The 21,483-nt window shown below is 48.8% G+C and overlaps 1 protein-coding gene across 4 annotated transcripts; it reads right to left on the bottom strand.

Moving 5' to 3' along the window:
• Positions 1-5,421: 5,421 nt before the first annotated feature.
• DET1 (DET1 partner of COP1 E3 ubiquitin ligase) lies at positions 5,422-17,051 on the bottom strand. 4 transcript variants are annotated; one of them, XM_031587743.2, is made up of 5 exons: positions 16,748-17,051; positions 15,050-16,161; positions 11,980-12,170; positions 10,151-10,342; positions 5,422-6,369 (listed from the first exon to the last, which is right to left on the bottom strand). In XM_031587743.2, the coding sequence occupies exons 2-5, from the start codon at positions 16,130-16,132 to the stop codon at positions 6,180-6,182; spliced, it is 1,656 nt and encodes a 551-aa protein (XP_031443603.1). In that variant the 5' UTR covers positions 16,133-16,161; positions 16,748-17,051; the 3' UTR covers positions 5,422-6,179. The 4 variants fall into 4 exon arrangements, with proteins under 4 accessions (XP_031443603.1, XP_090005143.1, XP_031443604.1 ...); XM_090149017.1 differs by having other exon boundaries at positions 15,050-16,158; XM_031587744.2 differs by having other exon boundaries at positions 15,050-16,158; positions 16,786-17,051.
• Between the last annotated feature and the right edge of the window lie 4,432 nt (positions 17,052-21,483).

Here is a 21,483-nt window from a genome sequence, read left to right as displayed (position 1 = left end):
CCTTTGGTGGAAATCCCTGCAAGAGGGTGAGCTCACACCCAGGGGCTGGTGTAAAACTGGGACAAAGGCAGATGGGGGCAAGCAGCCTCGCAGCAGAGCTGCTCTCCCAGCGCTTATCAGAGCCCTCTGAGTATGGAGCTGGCGTGGGCAGGGCCATTGTCTGGGGGATAAGGGGTGAGAGGGAGGAAGGGAGAGATTAGCTCCAACCTTGCTGCCCAGAGCCAGCCGGGCTGCACCGCACAGCCATGACATTGCTCTGCCCTATGTTACAGGAGACCTTGTTTGGCTGCCAGCTTCCCCTTCTGATTACAGAGAGGGATTTTGCTGGCATTAAGGACTCTCAGCCAGGGCTGAAACAGTGACTTAGCTACACGGCCCGTGGTTATCAGCACAGCTCATCTGGGCCTCACCCTGACCTCAGGACTAGACACACACACAAAAAAATAGGGCAGCAGCAACAAAAGCCATCCTTAAGGCGAGGGCACGTGCTGGGGCAGTTCCAGAGCTTAAGGAGAGATCTCCATTGCCGCACAGCACTGCGATTTGGGCCAGGACCACACAGCACGGCCCCTCTCCCCTCCAAACTTGCCACTTGAACCGTTCTCCCCCCCGACTCGCTGCATGTTGCAGCAAGGCCGTTTCCATGCGGATGGCTGCTTCTCCCCGTTGCCATGGCGACGGTGCTGGTGCCAGAGGGCCGGAGGCGGAGGGCGAGCGCCATATCTCCCGGTGCAGGCTGAGGGCGGAGGGTACATCTAATCCGGCCCCACGCCATTTTGCGCCTTTGAGGAGCTATCAAATGGCCAGCGAGAAGGCTCTGGCTGGACACACAGGCCCACTGCTCTTCTTAACGCCCTAAATCACATCACAGTGCCTTCGATGGGGCTTCCCATGGAGTGCTTTCCCTTCACGCCCCACAGTTGCTGACACAGCCATAGTGCCACCATCCCTAGGGCTGGGCTGTCCTACAGGCCCTGTGCTCAGTGCCGTCACCTCCAGTGCATCCTCACCAGACCAAATACAAGAAACGTCCACTTGGTTGATGGAGGCAGGGTCCTGGAGCATCCAACGTGTCCTCATAGTGCTCTGCCTCCCTATGTTGCAACATGCTGGGATGGATGGAGGTCATGGCAGACGAGAACCGACTCATGAATAGTTTACAGGGAGGGATGAAGCACTGCCCAGAGCTGGGGTTCAGGGAGTCCTTTGGTCAGAGCCAGGGCTGCTTTGGTCCATGCTTGGCACGGAAAAAAAGAAAGCTAAGGACAGCTTTAAAAAGGCTAAATTCTGTCATCTACAGAAGGTGAACTCTTCAAAAGACACCAGTTTGAACTTGAACAAAGTAGAATGCAGAAAATGCAGGGAGCTTTGCAGCGTCACCCTGAATTTTCATTGCCTCACTGCAGTTCTTGTAGGATTTTCTACCATGGCAGCCAAACACTGCGCTGCTGCTCCTTTCAGAAAGTTTCCCCAGCAGGCTCCTCTCCCTGCTGAGGGCATCTAGTGAGCACCTCCCTGCCACTCTCCTCTAAAATAGTCCCATCTCCTCTAAAACTGCCCTCAAACACACAGGTGCACGTGGTATCTTTGCAAAACGCTACCTAGATGTTGCAGCCCAGTCCTAAATGGTTGGGACCAGGGACACTCTGCCCCTGTTCTAACTTACCCTTTTCAGTTCTCTCTTGTAGGAACACAGTAGTCACCCACAAGTTACTCATTTCCAGAACGCTAGTCTAAAGCCGGTGTGGTATTTTTATGTCATAACATCAGGAAAAGAATGTGCAATTCAGGGTTTTTCCACATCAGTATTTTTCTAAGAATTAATTTCCTTACACAATAAGTACAGCTCTTCCCTGGTTGCTACCCTGAAAGAAACACAGGCTAATCAGACCTTAGCCAGAACACAGCTCTAGCAGGGGCTGCTGCTGCCTGATGAGCAGTCAGCCTAGTTGGCAGGCAGTGCCAGGCTGTTACTGCTACAATGACTGACTGCACAGCTCAGCCCCCGCAGCCCAGGGGCTACAAAAAAAAAAAAAAAAAAAAAAGGTATATAAAAGCCCTTTCACCATTCCCTCCTCGTAAGGAAGTATTTGGCCAGAAAAGCTTTTACGACCACACTAACAAGACAGGAAAGTACAAGCATTCAGGGACACTAACAACTATGAAAGCAACACAAAAGCAAACCCACAAAATCCTGTCCCATTGCTTGCCCACAAGACTGACTTTTCTAACAAAGGTTCCCACCAGGAGGAAAGCTGTTGGGAGGGCCACACATCCCATTACCTTCCAGACATCATCTCCATTTCCAAAGTCTTGAGAGATTCTATGGGAAGAGCTGGCAGAAAAGCAATCAGAGGACAGAAACATGAAAAACAATAAAACCATGTGAAAGCACCAGAAATCTGAAATAAAGCTTCAGAAATCTGGTTCTTCCAGCTGGGTCAAAAGAGAACAAAGGAAGCATAACAGACACCAGCACGTGAGCAAAAGGTAAGTACACAGAGAAAATCAGGGAGCTATATCAGGGACAGCCGTTCAAGGCTGGAGGGTTAACCAAAAGGAGTGCTTAAGCAGGAACATGCCATTAATGGATACATAGATTTGATTCTATTGGGATTTCTGTGGCTTGCTGACTAATGCAGTTTATATAAGAAATATTACATAGCTCTTTTTTAAAGAAAAGGCAGCACAAGAAGTAATAAAGATGGGATTCCACTACCTAACAAACATGGTATTGAAGTCAAGCATCTCAGCATCTCCTTGTCACTCAGTACCTTTCTGGAGAGCCGCAGGCTCAAGAGCTTTCTGACATGCTCAAGGTCTCCAAAGGAAAGCAACAGAAAACTGCACACACCAAAATAGAGGAAGGTTCAGAGAAGCTTTCAGGGCCAAGATTGCAGATGCATATAGGAACACAATTCATACAGGCACAATGCTGGGTGGTCACAAAGCAGCAGTGGATTACAGGGGGGTCCCAGTCCAGAACCATTCGCAAATGTTCAGCCCCATGATGTTGTACAAAAGATATTTCATGTCTGAAGCAGCACACAGCTGGAAAATGCAAGTGCCCTAAAAAGCAGTGGGTAGGTGATGACTTCTGCCAAACAAGCTGTACTGCTCGACCTTTATCTCCTGATCACGGAGCATGAGCAGAAAATGGCCACAAGGTTAGGCAAGTGCTATAAAATGGACTAAAGGAACAGTCTGAGTACAAGACGGACTAGCAATAAAATTAAAAGAGGAAAACATATCTGAAGGCCAAGTATTCCTCCCCCAGCATTCTTCTGGAGAGAAGAATGAGAAATCTGCAGCAAGTACAGAAATGCCCTTGGTAGGAAGCACACACTGCTACTCCAGATGTCGAGAAGAGGCAAGAAACTAGCGTGTAATAAGCCTGCACAGCCCAACACACATCCCTACCATCTCTTCCTAACAATGGGACTCCTGGCTGCACCACTAAGGTTCTGAGAAAACAAAAACAATAAATCAGGCTCTTAAAGCAAATTCTGTTTATTCCATTTTTGTGTTGCGCTGCTAACAAATCTTCATCCTAGCCTAGGAAAAATATCAGGTAGAAAATATTTGCCCTTTCCTCCCACCCTCCCCACCACACACTTTTTTTTTTTTGAATAAAGAATCAAAATTTCAAGCATGAGAGACTTTTTACTTCCAATGCATTTCTGTAATAAAATTAACTCTGTTGTAGATATAAAATGCAGCAGCCACGACCAGAGGATCTGCAATGCTACTCAAAGGCAATTAGTACCCAGAATGAATCAATCAGTTTGTCTGCAAACATAATAAGAAAATACTTAGCACTTACCCAGCACTTTTTATCCATGAATCTCAAAGTGTTTTACAAAAGCTGAAAATATGTTTTTGGCCTCATTTACAGAGAAGAAAACACCGGATGGAACAGGAATAGATTTGCCCTCAGTCACAAAACAATTTAATAGCAGAATAAGAGCAGACCTCTGGTCTCTCAGCCCCGAGTCCAATAACCCACGCCATGCTCTCTGCTTCACATAGGACAGCCTGAATCTGGCAAAAGCCCCTACTGCAGAAATGCTAAAATGGTTTATATTTTTGCTACCCCCAAAAAAACAAACAACATTTAAATGGAGACCTGAGAGCTATTTTAATAAGCACTGACCTCCCAGGCTGACATCAAGGCATAAAGCCAGTCTTGGATGGAGCTGCTGAGAGCTTTGGAGAAACGAAAACAAAAATAGTCTCATACTGAAAGCTTGAACAAATGTGAGAGTGGTGCAGGAAGAAGGTAATTCCATGATCTACTATGTGCAAATGATTCTCCACTTGGAGCTTTAATTGAATATTTGAGCAACAGATCACAGGATAAAACCTAAAACCTTGACAAATAGTGTTATTAGATGGAGAGGAACCCAGACCTAAAGCACACATGGCCTGATGCTCCCTCTATTAGCAGTCTTCCAACCTTGAAGTCATTCCTGACAGACCTGAGAAACCCACAGTGCATAAACCAGAAAAAAAGCAGTGAAATACAGTGTCTTGTCCTAGAATTAAGTTTAGCAAGGCCAGGAAAATAAATACCATAGAACAGAGAGTAAAGGCTGACTTGAACACCCTCAGTCACCTTCCCCTGCAAGGTCCCGCATTCATGCTTTATGCAGGCACCATCAACACACAAAGTTATTTTCTTATGCTTTACTATGCAAAATGAATGTATGACATCAGTACTCTTCTTCACAGGCATGTGGCCACAACACATCACCCACAGCCCATTTTGGTCCAAAGATGACACCAGCAGGGTCATTTAAAGTAGGTGTCTCCCATGTCCAAGCATCAATTTTCTAATGTCCCCTGTGTACCTCACATGGGATGTCTGCAATGCTTGATAGCACACAGTCATGTCTGTGTGCAGCAAAACACAAACACTGCTCTATAACCAAAGATTCAATTTTTAACAGAGAAGGGCAGGCCACACCAACTAACAGGACAAGCAGTATTACACCCTAGGAATTTAATTTCTAGGCAGCATAGACACTGCAGTGATCCACTCAGCACCACACTGAACATGATGCACCAGCCAGTTGTGCTTTGAAGCCTGGGAATACCCAAAAGGGTTCTCACAGAGAACAGTGTATCAAACAGGGATAGGTAAGCAACGTAAGTCAACAAACTCATCTCTTAACTGCAAACCTGCAGCAATGCACAGTAATTCAGGTCTCCTCCCTCCTTCCTGGAAAAACCCAAATGCTATTAGTTCTCCACGGTCATTCTCCAGCACACAGAAGGGTGCCAGCAGCTGGGACTCCCTTCAGTTCAGCAGCAAGCCTGCAGATACCCATAAGGGATTCATCCACACTGCAGAAAGAAACCCTTCAACAAGAGCAAGGAGCTGCTGTTATTCTCCACACTCCTCCCTCCCACCCACCCTTCTTCCTTCTTGCCCTCTTTTTCATGCGCCAGAGACACAATCAGCTGCACAGGCTTTCTGGTACTAACTTACCACCTTCCACTTAGGGGCTTTATGGATACTAAGGCACAAAGATTAAATTACTTGCATAAGAGTCAGGAATACACCTCATCTCTCTCAGTTCCAGTGATTTCTCACAGCTTTGCCTAACCTCTTGCATATTAAAATCGTGCAAGAAGATGGTGTGGATGAGAACAGGATTTCATTTCCCTAGTAATACTGGTGATACAAATACAGGTAGCTGTATTTCTAAGCTCTCCCCATGGCTTCTATCCATTCCCTCTAGGACAGGCTGTTTGTCTTGACAAAGTAGGAAAGCATCAGTGCAGAAGGGAGCACTCCACAAATATGTTGCAAAGCTCCGTGGTTGCCATCCTAAATACAACAGGAGAGAAAACAGACATGCCTCTGGGAAATTGAGAAACAAATCTCAGCTACGCTTTGTTCATCAACAGGAATAGGGAACAACAGCAGTGCTTAATGCAGTGGGAACCGCTGCGGTATGAAAAGAGTGAGAAGAAAAATTTGCAGGTCTGACTTCAACAGATCACCTTTTCACAGCCAAGGGCACTGCGAGATGCCGGCAGGTGGGAGCTCCCAGGTCAGATCTCTTGACGCGATCGATGGTTTGGTTTCCTAGAAGGTGTGAGTGCCTGGCTTTGGTCTGTCTGTGGCAGAGGCCCAGACCCGAGGAGAAGAGCTGCCCTGCCCATGCGTTGCCCTACGTGCAGCTATGCCTCATGTGGAAGTTTACCACGTACTCCGCGTTCGTGCGCTGCACTGAGATGGCAAAGGGCTCGAAGGGGTGGAAGGTGAACGCAACCAGGCGTCGCACTGTGTGATTGATGGGTCGCCCCAGGAGTCCCGCCTGGATTTCAAACTTCAGGAGGCCAGAATCACGAGCGTAAAATCTGAAAGGAAGAGAAAGTCAATTATGGCTGTTCCTGACTATTGACTTTGCCATCTGGACTCTTCACAAACAGAGACAAGTGCCTTGTTCAGTTTCTGGTACTCCCTCAGTGGCAGGAGATCCTCAGCTGGGTGTCTGGCTCTTGGCAACAGAGGAGAGTCCCTCCCGGGGCAGCTAGTTTTTCACTGTCTAGAAAAAGATATTTTTTCCTATCAGTCAGAAAACTCTGTCTTCATTTTGGTGGACTTAGCTGACTTTACAATAGCAAAGTAAGTTCAGGTCAGACCCCACGTGTGCTTACTCTCTATATTCTCTTAATGCAAGCTGCTCTGCTTGATGCGTATGGCAGATATACTGTACATAATGGATCTTGCCTCCCTTAGCAATGGCCTTCATTCCAGCTATAAGGCCAACCTTCCCCTCTCCTGTTGCTGTCAATATGCTGCTCTGCTTGTGCTTAGTTACATCGCTGTTCAGCAGAGGAAGGTGAACACCTGGATCCAGCTCTGCTCCAGAGTGCCACATTCCACCTTACACTTCAAAGAAGGCTTTGCAAATCCTGACAGATTTCCAAACACAGCAACAAAAATCACCAACAAGACAGTTTGAGCAGGAAGTGTCTGGTGGACAGCATTCAACAGACAATCACAGCAAGGGCAGAGGTAAAGGCAAATGAATGTGTTTTTCTGCTGTTGCCCATAAATCTGGCTGTTGGTCTGAGGAAGCACATTTGTGTCTCCAAATAGACGAGCTCTGGAACACAGCTTCCGCACTGCCAAGGGGATGAGGCAATGCAGTGAAAAGCCAAAGTCTAGAAAGCCATTTATTTCTTGAGCCTTCTCTGCATACTAGAGGACAGGCTCACTTTCTGTAGCAGACATAAGCCCACCTTAGACATTATTCTGCGCTGCTCTGGGAACAGGGGACCCTCTGTGATGACCCCCCTCTTCCCAGTGAAGACTTGGGGGATTTGGTACCTTCACAAGGCAGCTGAGCTCTAGCTGACAGGACTCAAGTTCTTACTTGAAGAACTCATCTCCTTAGAGCATTTTCTCTGCCCTTTCAGTTTCGGGAACAGAATTGCCATTTTGTTTTCCAGCTTTTTTCTTTTCCACCATCGCTTTGCGGATGTGGACATTTTGCATTTTTCCTCTGGTTTTAACACAGAGAATGCTTTTAATACTAGAGCACATTTCCCCCCACTTCTGGCAAGCAATACAATGCACTCAGCTCTCAGCCTGGAAAGAACAGGTGATGACAGATACAGGCAATGCTGTTTCAGGAGCAGACATACTCCACATTTTAACAGCACAGCCTATTGAGATCCTCATGTTCTTCCTGGAGGGCCACTCTCCTCTCTCTTCCTCTGAATCAAAGTGCCAGCAAGCTCTGCCTGAAAATTGCACACAAGAACTCAGCAAGAGAGTCACAATCTTGGTATTTGGCTTTTTAAAAGCCCTCTCCCTCCTACACAAGGCTGGGTATGTGGAGGGTCATTCTTTAAATAAAGCATAGTCCCTGGTCTGCTCCTCTCTCTCCCCAATTCACAATAATTTACTACTCAAGATGAAGCTCCCTGTAATCTCAAAGATGTGTTCAGTTTGGTATTTTTAAATCTATTTTTAAAAGTGCTCTGCAATCAGAGGCCATTTCCATGGGCTCTCACTCTGGGGATAAATTAGGCACTGCAATATAAAATTGTATGTCAACAGAAACAGCAAGACCAGCCTTTTCAAACCATATGAAAATGGAAGATTTATCTGCAGACCAATTTTTTGGTTAAATGGCTCCTTATTAGCCATCTAGATGGATTTTAGAGACCCCCTGCTATAGGTAAAGCTGTGTTAGAGCCTCTTCCTCACAAGTCCCATCATTTCACCCACTGAATTTTTCTTCAAGCCTCCTGAAAAGATATTGGAAAATGGCAGTGATGGGGACCTGAAGTCCTTCCCGCCTGACAGCAAACCACCCCTGGCCTCTCAAGTAGCAGAAATGAGGGCTGAACACAGAAAAGCAGTACGGGTCAAAAGAGCACCAGGCACAGAGGTGCTGAAACTGGTGAGTAAAACAGACAGAGGCCTTCATCTCACAGATGTCATGCCAGGAAATACATGCAGTCCATAACACCCGTTATGCTGATAGAGGTCTCTGCACTTCAGCCAGTCAGAGAACTTACATTACAAATCCTGTCGCCCCTCATTTCCAAGCTTTCCAACCACAACGAGCAGCAGTATTATTTTATTAATCCCTTTGTTTCGTATGTGAGAAACACAGCAGTGCTACTGCAGCTACTGAATGGTTAAGGTTAGCGCCTGGTCTTCTGCTTACTTCCCAAAAACCAGGAGCCCCACTGCTCCCAGGCCCTATTCAAGTCCTAATTGACTGCACAGCTTTGAGCTTTAAAAGCTCTGGCTCTGAAATGCCGCGTTGCTCAAGGGAGGGAGGAAAGGTGGCACTTTGCTTTGTTTACTACAAAGACGGTAACCACAGCAAATGACTGAGGTTTTGCTCCCTTTTGTCTGCAGGAGCCCTACGCAGGTTGATGCTGGCAGACAACCACTGCCCTGCAAGTTTTCCCAACGTCAAGCATGACAAGGGGGGAAAGGGCAGGTTTTTCTCTGCAGATAGCATGGGAGCTGGAGATTAAACCAAATCATACGAGCAGGAGAAAAAAAAAAATCAATTAAATATACATAATTTGGGAATTGAGAGCACAGGAATAATCAGAAGATTCCTAGCACCTGAGTCAGGGCCAGGGGAGACATGAAATCAGGTTTTGAGAATGCACTGATGAAAATAAATTTGGGAAACCATCCAGAATGGACTCGTGAGGCTGTCGGAGCCCCCAACATGCGTCCAGTTGCTAAACAAAGCACTTAGACATTGAAGGCTCTCTTTGTTTTTCGAGCATAGGTTCATTTCCCTTTTGCAACAGTGTAAGTGGAATGACTATTCTGCCTGGAGAACTCAGCCCCTTTGATTTGAGCCTTTCAGGCAGGAGATGCTGAATTTTTAACCACTACTGCCTGCCACCATAGCTGCAGCCAACAAAAAGAAATAAACAGTCACAGTGTTTCTGAAAGAAGCACTGCAAACCTCCTTATTCTCAGGCTTGGAGTTCTTCCTGCTTCCAGCATTGAAGACTCAGACATAAGAGGCACAGAATGGCTTTTACACCTGGCTAAACTTCTACTACAGAAACAAATTTCCTATAGATCATAGATGGAAGAGGGACATGAAGAGGAGTATGGCTCCCAGGGTGAGAAACGTAAATAGGGAAAAAAAGGAAGTCTGAAAATAGCAAAATCAATACCAGAAGCTTTATGAATAACACCTAACCCAGACAATATTTTATTCACAGGACAAACCAGATGATCCTCACCAGCTAACCTTATGTGCTCAGAAAGAATCCTTCCAGCACAGGAAGGATAGCAAGCACCTGGAAATGTATCTGCAGCCCACACAGGAGGGCTGAACTACTCTGGAAGGAGAAACAAGAGCATTCATATGGAAAAGGCTCACTCTTTATGACCCAAATCTTCCATGAGGCAGCTCAGTGATAAAACCTGAAGGGCTCTCCCACACATACAAAGTGAGACTTATCAAAAGGAGATTGGCCAAGCTTTGTGCAACTACTGAAATAAACCCTCTGGCCAAAGGATGTCAAGAGAGGAAGGCACCGAGGTCTGTTCTTTCTGCAAATTTCACAACACGTGGCAGAGGTGATTTAGAGTTACCCTCATGCTCTCTCCTCACATACAGCTTCTTGATCTGTTTCATACCTTATAGGGTGATCACCGCAGGTCTTAGGCCGCTCCATGACAGACACCCACTTGTCATCATAGCTGAAAAGGGAGAGGTCGAGGTATGGGCTGCCACTGTATGACTGGGCACTGATTGGAAGCTGGCCCAGCAGCCTCCGCACGGCCTCTGTGTGTCCTCCATACTTGGCATTCACAATAGTGTCTTTGAACCTGAAGCAAACAAAGAAGCAGGTTTTACTCACAAAGGCCACAGGTGAACGGCACAGATTTAAAAAAAAAAAAAAAAAAAAAAAAAAAAGGAGGAAAATTGATAGAGAAAGAAAAACAGCAGCAGTGTAAGAACTAGAACAGCTCACTTCCAAAGATGTATCATAGTGATTCAAACATCAACCAGCTCTGGTGACCTTTTTATCCTCCCTCATCGTTACTGTTTCTGCTCTGAAAGTCCGAACTGATAGAAGGACAAGACCGTGCCTATCCACAAGGTCTGGCCTCAGCTGCACCACAGTACAGGAAATGAACAGGATCAGAAACAGGGAGAGGTGGATTAACAGCTTATCAGTCAATCCAAGTTTTGCCACAAAGCCTGTAAACAGCATAAGCAAAAGCCAGTGTGTTTCACAGCAACAGTTGAGCCCTTAAGGTTGACTCTAGAATCCCCCCTCCCTCTCTAGCCATTGTGTTTTAAACACGTAGAGGGAGAAACCTGAGATGAGGAAGAACCTTGAAGAGAAGCAGAAAGCTCTTCAAAACCACAGTGAGCTCAAAGCTTTTCCAGGTAAAGAGACGAATGCAGGTTGGATTTCTCTTTCCAAATAAAATTTGAGCTTTCCACAAGCAAGAACAGACAGATCAGCTGCATGAATGTCACACACCACAGTCAGTAAACTGTTTCCCTTTGAACAGAAACACTCAGCCAAAAGCCAGCTTGCTGTGTATACAGCATTATTACACTTTGCTACTTAAGTTAAACATTCCTGTTACAGCTTCTTACAGTCGAATGAATGAACAGATTCTCTTCTACATTTCAGCACTGCAGTGCCTGCAGTGAGCTCCCTCGTTCTTTCTTTCCCCTAAGCAATAGGGATTTTGTGACAGAGCTCCACGATGCTACAGTCAACTTCCTCTTACTTATGGGATGTGAAACTGAAATCAGCCGAAGCTTCACTGCCATAAGTGACTGCCAAGTACTTTGGATGATGTCAAACAAGTCACTAGAAGAACAAAACACCCTGAGTCACATAAAAATACATTCCAAGAGACATAACACACTCTGCCTCATTAAAACCACATTTGACTGTTAAAGAACATTCTGGAAACCCTGGATATTTTGATATTTTGCTCAGTTTTCACAAGTCTAGGCAGATCCATTTCCTTTCTCTAAGCAGAGTTCAATGAGAACCACAAGCTGTTTACTGCTGTTACAGAACACAGCTTGTTGCACACTAAATTTAAAGAAGGCCACTTGGCAAAATACATCCAATTAGATGATGTAGCATCTTGATAAATCTTATCTAGGGGGCCCAAAGCTACTAGGCAGTACTGTTTTAATGATCTCCAGAGGAGGTACTGCTCAAAGAGAGCCAGCAACATCTTGCCCTTAAAATTCCTTTCTCTGCTAAGCTCTGAATTGCACCACTGCCTTCTTCCTTGCTGTACAAAGACAGATACTGTGCAATACAAGACCAGGTGCACGAGGCTGCAAGATGAAGCAGGTCCCAGCCAGACCCTCGCATCACTCAGCGACTACAGGAGCTGTTTATCTCAGGGTGGTTATTTGATACTAGCCTTCAGCTGACGGGGCTGAGCGCGTCTATATGGTATAAAGCATGCTCCGAATGGCTCACCGGCGCTGGATCTGCCTGGCAAAGTTGTTGCTGGAAGCCGAGCAGGGGAACTGAACTGCCTCACTGTGCAAAGTCGCGTTCCTGAAGAGGTCACAGAAGTTCTCAAACAGCTCCAGCAGCTCATCAGATGTATTCTCAAACACAGCTATAACCTCCGTGCTCACCATGTTGTACACGACGAAGAATGAAGGCTGGGGAGAGAGGCAGAGGTGAGGGTTAGCCAGAGAGCACGCATAGGGAAACTGGCCCTTCCTCCTCCCCATGTGATGCCACAGATCCTACCCAAATGTCTTTGCAAAGCAGGAGAATCCCACATCTTCATACTAATCCATCCTGCTATTCAAATACCTCAACAGGCACCAAATTATCCACCTGTTTACTGCGATGTCATTATTTATGGGAAAAAAAAAACACAGCTGAATGAGCTTCCAATTTTTCTTCTCAAACTGGATGTCAATATTTCTGTTTTCTCTTCCTCTCTGCCCTCCACCAAATCCAAAATGCTTTCTGAAGTGCCAAATTTAATTTTCATTCCTGCTGACAAAATGATTTTAAACCCAGTGCTAGCTGGCAACAAATCATCCTTTCCTTTATGCAGAGAAATTATTTGCTTTCCCTTCTTAATATTTCCACCACACAGGGATGAGCCTATTCAGAGTGCTGTGCACTACACCACTGCCTACAAAAAGTTGGACCCTTCTGATACCCTGCTGACACAGAAATGAAAATCTGAAAGACATTAACAACTTCTTTTTAAAGCCATCCTTCTCGTGCAAGAAGGCTCAGGCACCGTATTGTACATTGGCAATGTCAGTGCTTCACAGCATCAACGCCAGAGGTGGGGAAAAACACTGCATTTGTACCAGCACAACTGCAACAAAGGGAAAGGACGTTTCCATCTCACCAGGAAGGGGCAGTTCTTGGTCACCAAAGATAGCTTTTATTAAATAGGACAAGGCTAGATTTCCAGCACCACAAAGCCTGTCCCTGCTTCAAATATAACTAATTCACTGGGCATATGCACATATCTGGGTAAGTCTTCTGCTCATAAACACCATTTCTGAATGCTTCACATCCCGCTCCCAATCAATGCTCAGCGATGACGGTAGGCACTCTGCCCACCTCATCCATCTGTAAATATCACAAGGTTTATTTGTTTTACAGCCCCAAAATAAACTGTGATCGTACAACCTGACCCCCACACGTTAAAATGAAGCACACTGAATGAGGTTACTCACTGAATGACTGCCTGAGGAAAGGAAAGCCCTTCTGAAATACAGCTTTGAAGCAGAGAGGAGACAGCAGAAGTAGAAACTATTTACATCTTTTAAAACTGCAGGGAATCTCCTCCAACCTTAAATAAAGAAGTTCCTTTGCCAGGTTAACACAGGATGCCCTCAACCAGAGAAATCTTTCTTCCTACATTTTAGCACAAGCACGGCACAGACAGCAGAAGCTGTTACAAAAAGCATACAGCAAAGCTGGCAAAGCTGGAACACAAGCCAAGAACAACAACCCCCAAACTATACATACACAGCAAGTGTAAACAGGAACTTCCTCAGCCTCCTTAGCAGAGGAAGAAAAGATCCTGAAATCAGACCAAACCCATGTCCTGTCCTGATAGATGAAAGAAAAAATGGGAGCTTTAGGTATTCTGTGACCAAAGTGTTCTTCACGAAGCCCTAACACCAAGACTAAACTCAGGCAGGTCAGGTTGCTCCACATCTGGAATTTTCTGCTGAAAGAAAGAAGAAATAAGATGCTTCTCTTCAGCAGAAAATACATCACCTGAGGAACAGCGCAAACAAGCCACAATTTGCATCTAAAAGTAACCTTCAGGTGAAGCAAGTCAAGAACGGGTTAGAGCAAAGCAGGCACAAAAACCTTGGTAACCACAGCAGGGAGCAGAGCTGACACTCCCACAAACATTCACAGTGGGGTGGCCTGAGGCTTGGATCAAGAACACGACTCTGGATACAGGCAACAATCTACACACTGCAAGCCACGTCTACAAAGCTTTCATGTTCCTGAGACAGCCACTCCATTTTACACCAGTGGGTAAAACAGTTTTAGTCTAATTTATTCTCTCCCAAAATAATGACCCCAAAACAAATATAAAAGGGAAGTCATGGTCACAAAGAATTATTGCCTGTTTCACTTAGGGTCTAAGTATTGGAACCAGCAAGACAGGAAGGATGAGATGGCAAGGATAAACAAGCATCTAGGGAACTACCTGACAAACTTCAGCAGTAGAGATTTATTAATTGTTTTTGCCAAATACTTCCAAAACAAACAAACCAACAAAAAAAGCACAGATTAAAGGACTAAAGTAGGTTAATGTGAAAAATATCTTGCTCAGCTTCACTTAGCTCAAAAACTGAGTAACAGTAACAGTGGTGAAAAGAGATGATCAACACGTGGGATGGTGAAGCCTGGAGGGACCCAGCACTGTCTGAGCTACATTTACTCTAATTTGACTTCTTTAGTACTAAACAGAAAGGAAAAGCAATTGGCACATTAGCTAGATTTAAGAGCTGCTACTTCAATTTGGAGAGATCATAAATACTAGCTCTGACAGAAGCTTGAAAGAGTAAGTACGTAGGCAGAATAGAAAAGGTAATTCTACTGGTGAAAAATGGAGATATTATATTTGAAAAACATGCTTGAAGATGCAGAAGAAAAGGGAGAGACTACCTCTACAATGCAAGTGTATTATATGAAATAGCAGCTAAAAAAATCAGCTGGGGATTTAGGAGGAAAAGAGCACTGTGAAGCACTTGTGAGCACAGGGAACAATCCCTGAGGAAAGGGGACTCAATAATGCCTAAGATCTTTTCGGTCTCATTTTCAGTTGTGAAGAATGTGGCGAAATCACGAGAGCAAAAGATACTGAAGTTATTCAATACCAAGGGTGTCAAATGTTCACACAAGAATGAAGTAATGGGGTCCTAAACAGAACATCCAGTGAACATTCACAGGCTCAGCTAGGAAATGCTGCTCCGAACAGCACCAAACCTGCTTGAGAACACTTGCCACCAAGCAACAGGGAGCCCCAGGTGGCAGGCAGTACCTGTGAAGGATCTGTTACCCGCAGTGTGACCACATCTTCACTAGTGTATTTGATAAACAGATGGTTCTCATCCAAAAGCTGCATCTTCCACATGCGGAGCTGCCTCAGCTGATCAAAGTACTGGAAGAACCTCCTCTTTGCTATCGCACTGCCGTCCTGCTCTGCCCTCCTCCACAGGTACACCAGCAGCCTGTGCTTCAAAGAGTTTATGAAGGGCTCTTTGTAAGGGTTTGCCATCCCTGTCTGAGAGTCCCGTTGCACCTCGGGATACACCGCAGACAGCGTCAGGAGATCATCCTCATAGCAGAAGCGACCAATTGTCCGCACATCGATGAAAGTCCCCTCGGGTGTCACCTGAAAGACGTGAATCGTCTGCTGCTGCACAGAGAGAATGGCCAAGATGTTCTTATAGAGGTACAGCCCCTGGTTATGAGAGAGGATGACTTTGTCACACTTGAAAGTCCTCGTGTCACAGAGCCTGCCCGTGTGGAGGTCAATGATATGCAAGGAATAATCTTCCAGAGGGGAGCGAGGGTTGGGGGTCACCGACTCACTGTTGCGATAAACCTCAAAGAAGGGCGGGTGCGGCTCCTCAGGCAGGTAAGCAGCAGAGCCAACGATGACGTACCGACAGTCATCAGTGAACAAGCTGCACTCACGGTTCAGGTGCTCCCCATTAGAGGCCACATTGGTGATATGGAGCAGGACAAAAAAGCGCTCAAAGAGCCGCCCTCGGATGTTGACAGATCTTTGGTCATTGCCATTAGCCAGGATCTCCCCCTCGTAGCCTTGCAGGAGGTCCTCTGCTGCCTGGCAGCCCTGATACTCGTAGATCTCCAGGGATGTCTGGTCGGAGGAGAAGGCGATGAAGTAGCGCCCATCGGGGGAGAACTTGCGCAAGAAGCAGGGCGGCTTCTCCACATTGACCACGGTGAAGTTGGGGAAGACGTTCTGGTGGAAGACGCGGACCTGGTGCCAGTGGGTGCCGGCCTTGCCAGAGCTGATCCGACGGCGCTCCAGGCGGTGGATGACATTCTGGTTCTGGATGCGGCGGGGCTTGATTGTGGGGGCATCATGGTCCATGGTCAGAGCACTACTTCATCTTCACCCTGCTGCAGACGGCGCACACACTCACTGTGGGATCTCACCAAGGCTGCTTACAGAAATGGAGTTCTGGGCAAAACCCTGAGGGTGGGGGACAGCTGAAAAACCTTCGGGAGAGGGAGAGAGACTGGGAGAGAGGGACATAACAGGGACAGTGGGAGGTACCCAGAGGGAACCCAGCAAGGCGATGGGATCTGCAGAGTGCCTGCTGCAGAGCAGGGCACAGGAAAGGATCGAGCTGAGGAAGGCAGCACACATACGTGGTGGGTGCCACAGGAATGAAGGGATCACTCAAACATCGGGAAGGGGGCGAGACCAGCCAGGGGCAGCCAGAGGCAGCCTGCAGCAGGGACAGAGGGAGCCCGGGGAGGTGGGCATGAAGGCAGGGGGGATGGGGCAGCCTGTGGGCCACCGAGGGGACAGCAGCCTCAAGGAGAAGCCTGACTGGAGGCTGGGGACGGGTGCCGCTCTCCCTCTGCCCCGCAGGAAACCGGGGCTCAGGACCATGCCCTCGGGGCAGGGAGGAGCTCGGAGCCCTCCGGGCGTGGAGGCCACGGTGTAGCGGAGCCCACGAAGGGTGCAGGCCGCGCTCACCACCGGGGCCCGGCGCTGGGCCCGCCGCCGCCGCTTACTCTATGGCCGCTGCCATCTTTCCGCCACCACACAACGACGCACCGCGACGGCGGCGGCGAGAAGGCGTCACCCTCACCGTCCACTTCCGCTTCCGGTCGGCAGAGCAGCGAGGCGGGACGCACCAGAGTGTCCACAGAGCGAGCGAGAGAGCGCCTCCTGGCGAACGGAGGAGCGCTGCGGGACGCGTCCGCGCACAGCGGGAACGGCCTGATACGTGCCCTGCTCCCCTATAGCCCCGCAACGCCAAAATCCTGAACCCTCATAAATCCGTACCCCTATAGTACTCCACCCATCCTTAACCCCTTGTAATCTTGCAGATCGTAAATATGCATAGCTATAAACCCGCACCCCTATAAATATGCATCCATCCTGCATCCCCATAACCCTGCACTCCTAAAGCCCCGTAGCCCCTCACCACTAGAAGCCTGCACACGTGCTGCATCCCTATAGCTCTGCACCCCAAAAACATGCATCTTTATAACCCTGCACACCTATAAACAAGCATCACTATAGCCCTGCACCTGTCCTGAAACCTATAATCATGCACCCCCATAAACGTGCACTTACCCTCCACTCCTTCACAACTACATCCCTGTGGCCCTATCAGCCTATATCCATCCTGTGCTCCTATCAGCCTGCACACCCATGAACCTGCACCTGCATAACTCTGCACCTATAAAACTGCACCCAACCTACACCCCCTGAAAGCCTGCACCGGTCCTACATCCACACCATCATCCTCTGCACCCACCCCAGTATTCTCATCCAGACACCCCCTGCACAGCATCCCTAGGGATGCTCTGTATGTTTTTGGGGCACGCCTCTGTCTCATAAGCTCCCCAGGTGTGTAGGGCAGACAGGACCATTCCTGCCTCTCCAGAAGCCCCTCTGACAGCCAAGGGATGGGGACAGCAGCATCCAGGTGGTGGCATTAGTGCCACGGAGCTGGGGACATGCTCACCCACGCTGGTCACTGTGCTGCAGCCAGCCCTGGGTGAAGGGCCTCAGCCCCATAAAGCACTCCATGACACTGCTATCCCCACAAAGCTCTGGGGACATCACCCCAATGGGGGTGGCAGTTAGGTGCCAGGACAGTGGGGAACTTTATAGCCCTGGGAACCCCTATATAACCCCAGCACCCACCTTGTGCTCCTATACATGTGTGTGGGAAGGACGCACCCTGCGAAGCAGAGGAGCAGCATCCTCTATGGGAACATGAGGAAAGAACCCACTCTATGGGTCTGGGGGTCTGTGCCCATTTCCCAGTGTTTTTCACAGCAGGAGACACGATGACAAGCTGAAAATGAATGGCCTCAGCTCTTCTCTTTGTTTCCCTCTCCTCTATGTAATTAATTGGGATCCACCTTAATAGGATAAAACTAAATACCAAAGAGCATCCAACCACACGGCAGCTGGCAGGAAAATAACCACCCAGCACACACACAGACAGGCAGTTCAACGGACAAAAGAGCCATTAACACAGCAGCAATCAGCGCTCCTGAGCTAATAACTCCATCCCTGTGGCCAGCCTGTGTTGGGGCTCAGGGCAGCAGACCTTTGTGGGATCAGTTCTGTTTTCATTCATCTGCAGGGGGTTGTTGATGGGATTTAAGAAATCTCAGCGAGGGAGGGCTGGGAGTAGGGAGCTTGGTGAGACGTTCAGTGGGTTCAGATGGGATGGAGTTGGCTGGAATTGGGCTGGTTGCTCTGCTTTTAGGAAGGATTTTGTCCATTTTCCAGCTGCAGATGGTTTCAAGGCGGGCTGGAGGAGGCTTTGGTGGAAAGCACCCAGAGAAAGCAGGTGAGTGTTGCAGATAGAACTATTGGTACGCATGAGGCTTTGCTCTGAGTTGTCCCATTTGCTGCTGGGGAAGGTGATAGTGTCATTCCCAGCACAGCCCAATGGATCTCAGGCACAAACAATGCAGTTCTGCTCCCAGCTGCACATCATCTGCCCTTTATGGCTGTCAGCATCAGCACCCCTATGCAAACCGTCCTGTTCCACCCCAAAACCTCAAACGTGCCTATGTCCTCATCACAGCTCCCTTGGGATGAACCCCAGTGCAGCACAGATATTTCCCATCCATCCCCACAGCTAGCATGGGGGCTTAAAAAACAACAAGCAGAGCTCATTTGGGATGTTTTGGGTGGTTTACTGAAGCAAGGACCCTTCTGCTGTTGTGCACCAAGTGATGCAGGATGAGTGAGGCTGAGGACTGAAGAAGGAAAGGAAGGATGCTCTGCTCCCACCCTGCCTCAGCCCACAGCCCCAGCCATCTCCTCATATGGACACTCGCAGGGAAAGAAAACCCTCTCCAGACGTTGCTGTCCCCTCTTGTGGCCCCATCTATGCTGTGCTGATGGAGGAGAGAAAAACAAACCTTCCCTAGGCTTTGCAGAGAGCAAAGTTGGTGCAAGTAGCCCTGCTCGAGGCTTTGCCCTCTTGTAGGGTGCTCTTTCCAAATGTGCACTGCTGCAGGCACCCACACGCGGCAAGAGAGGTGCTGGGTGCTTTGGGAACTACAGGGAACTCCCTTCTGGAGATGTTTCTCTGTGGATTGGATATGGGGGGGTTCTTCCAGGAGAAATCTCCAGTGGTGTTTTCCTCGCCCTCAGAAAGAAGCAGCCTCTGTGGGGCTTTCCCTTGAGCAAAGCATCCTGTGTGCCCCAAGGAGAAGTCTCAGGTGGGGACACAGTTGGGGTGAGGATGCAGCCAAGGGGACAGCTCTGAGGTGAGGATTCTGACTCCAATTTCACTCATTTTTTTTCCAAGAAAAAAAATAAGATCTAACTCAATATTTAATTCTGCCCCGGGCTGGAGGAGAGAATTCATTAATGTTTACAGATTTGCATGGGCGTTCAGGCACCCATTTTTATAAAATGGGACAGAGAAGTCCGCATCAGAACCCCCCGGCTCCTGTTTCGACCCTTTCCAGAGTCACACAGGGCCAGGCTAGCGGGATGCTACTGGGACCACCGCCTGCCATCAGTCCCCCCAGCCTGCCCCCAGCGCCTGATCGCCGCTCTCAGCACCTTCCCAAACTCTCCCGACCTCTATACAACGCAGAGCCCATGCAGGACCCCGGACGAGGAGCGCCCTGTGCCACCCGTGGGTGACAGCCCCGTCCCCGCTGTGCCACCCGTGGGTGACGGCCCCTCCCGCTGATGCGCAGTGACATTTGCAATCTGTTGCCATGGGCGCTCGGGGACTTTTGCTGTGGAGGGGGATCGCGCTTCTCCCCCCCTTCCTCCTCCTCTCCATCCCTCCCTCCCGATGACGTCATGGATGACCACGGTGGTGACAGGGCCACCTGTGGGCTGGTGAGGGGTTTAAAGAGACAGTCTGCAGCTGCAACAGGAGCCCTGGCTATTGTCTGCGCACCTGGGAGTGAGGGAACCTGCAGCCCCCCGACCACCCATCCATCCATCCATCCATCCATCCATCCATCCATCCATCCATCCATCCATCCTCTCACCCACCCATCCATCCATCCCATCCTACCGCATCCCATCCATCCACCCATCCCATCCCACTGCATCCCACCTGTCCCCATATCCCGTACAGCTCCCACGGTGCCCGGGCTTTCCGAGCCGGTTCGTGCTCATTCCAGTGCCGACCTCCCACCACCGCAGTGGATCCCCCAAGGTAAGGCTGCGCTCCGTGGCCCCACAGTCCCTCCTGCCTCTCTGCATCCACTCCCTGCAGCCCTGGCTCTGACAAAGGGATTGCTCCGTGCCACCAAAGGGGAGGTGGTGGGGACACCCAGCGCTGGGCACCTGCTGTGATCCAGCCCTGGGGATGCTCCTGCTGCTTCTGGGGAGGGCATGGGGATGATTCCAGAAGACATGGCAACCCCTGGGACAACGGGTTCCCACTGTGGGGACAGAGCCCTGCTGGCACAGAGCGCTGGGATGTTTCTGCTTTGGGCAGCACTGGGCTCAACAGGATCCCAGCACCTCCACTCTGGCTTTCCCAGGGCACCACTGAATTAATCTCCCATCCCCTTGTCTAGGCACCCGTTTTCCTTGTATGCCACCCTCATGTGGGAAGTGGGTGTCTCCAGCATGGCATTTCCTCATCCCCAGTACATGCCATTTGATGCCATGTACCCAGAGGGGTTGCTGCTGGGTGGTGGTGGGTGCTGCAGGAAATACGGTGCGTGGCAACGGAGCAGGGAGAGAGGGGCTGCCCATCTCCTGGGGGACAAGGACCAGTCCCCAGTGTCTGTCCCGCAGTCCCAACAGGGTGAGCAGCAGGTAAGTGTCATCTTTCTGGCTGCAGATTTTGGTGTCACTCAGATGTGCAGGCAGGGAATGGGGTAGGTAAAGGGTCCGGGAGCAGCTCAGAATGGAAATGTGTGCATGGAGGTCGGCATGTCTACTTCCAGGGACAGGAAGGGTTCATTCCTTCCCATGGGATGTAACCCAGTGGGGACCATTGTCCTGATGCTCAGCAGCTCCTATCAAGGGCTTGTGCAGGTCCCCGCATCCCGAGTCCATGGGGGCTGTATTGGACCCCACCACCAAAGAGCCAACAGCCTCATAATGGGAGCAAGGGAACAGGACAAATTCTTCCAGGCAGAAAGGGATGGGAACTATGCGGGGTAGAAATGGAACCATGTGATTCTACAGTTCAGTCTTGAGAAATGGGGCCAAATCCAAGGATGAGCCCCACAGAGAGAAGTTGGCTCCCTGCA

This window comes from Phasianus colchicus, chromosome 12 (assembly GCF_987193195.1).
Source record: "Phasianus colchicus chromosome 12, bPhaCol1.hap1.1, whole genome shotgun sequence".
Taxonomy (NCBI): Eukaryota; Metazoa; Chordata; class Aves; order Galliformes; family Phasianidae; genus Phasianus; species Phasianus colchicus.
The sequence above is the reverse complement of the archived record's forward strand: the minus strand, read 5'-3'. Positions and strand labels throughout refer to the sequence as shown.

Coding starts and splice junctions, on each gene's coding strand:
- DET1 (XM_031587743.2), bottom strand. CDS start 16,132: ATGGACCATGATGCCCCCACAATCAAGCCCCGCCGCATCCAGAACCAG. Junction 12,171..15,049: donor GGGTAACAGATCCTTCACAG/GTACTGCCTGCC, acceptor CTCTCTCCCCAG/CCTTCATTCTTCGTCGTGTA. Junction 6,370..10,150: donor TGCGGTGATCACCCTATAAG/GTATGAAACAGA, acceptor TCTTCCTTTCAG/ATTTTACGCTCGTGATTCTG.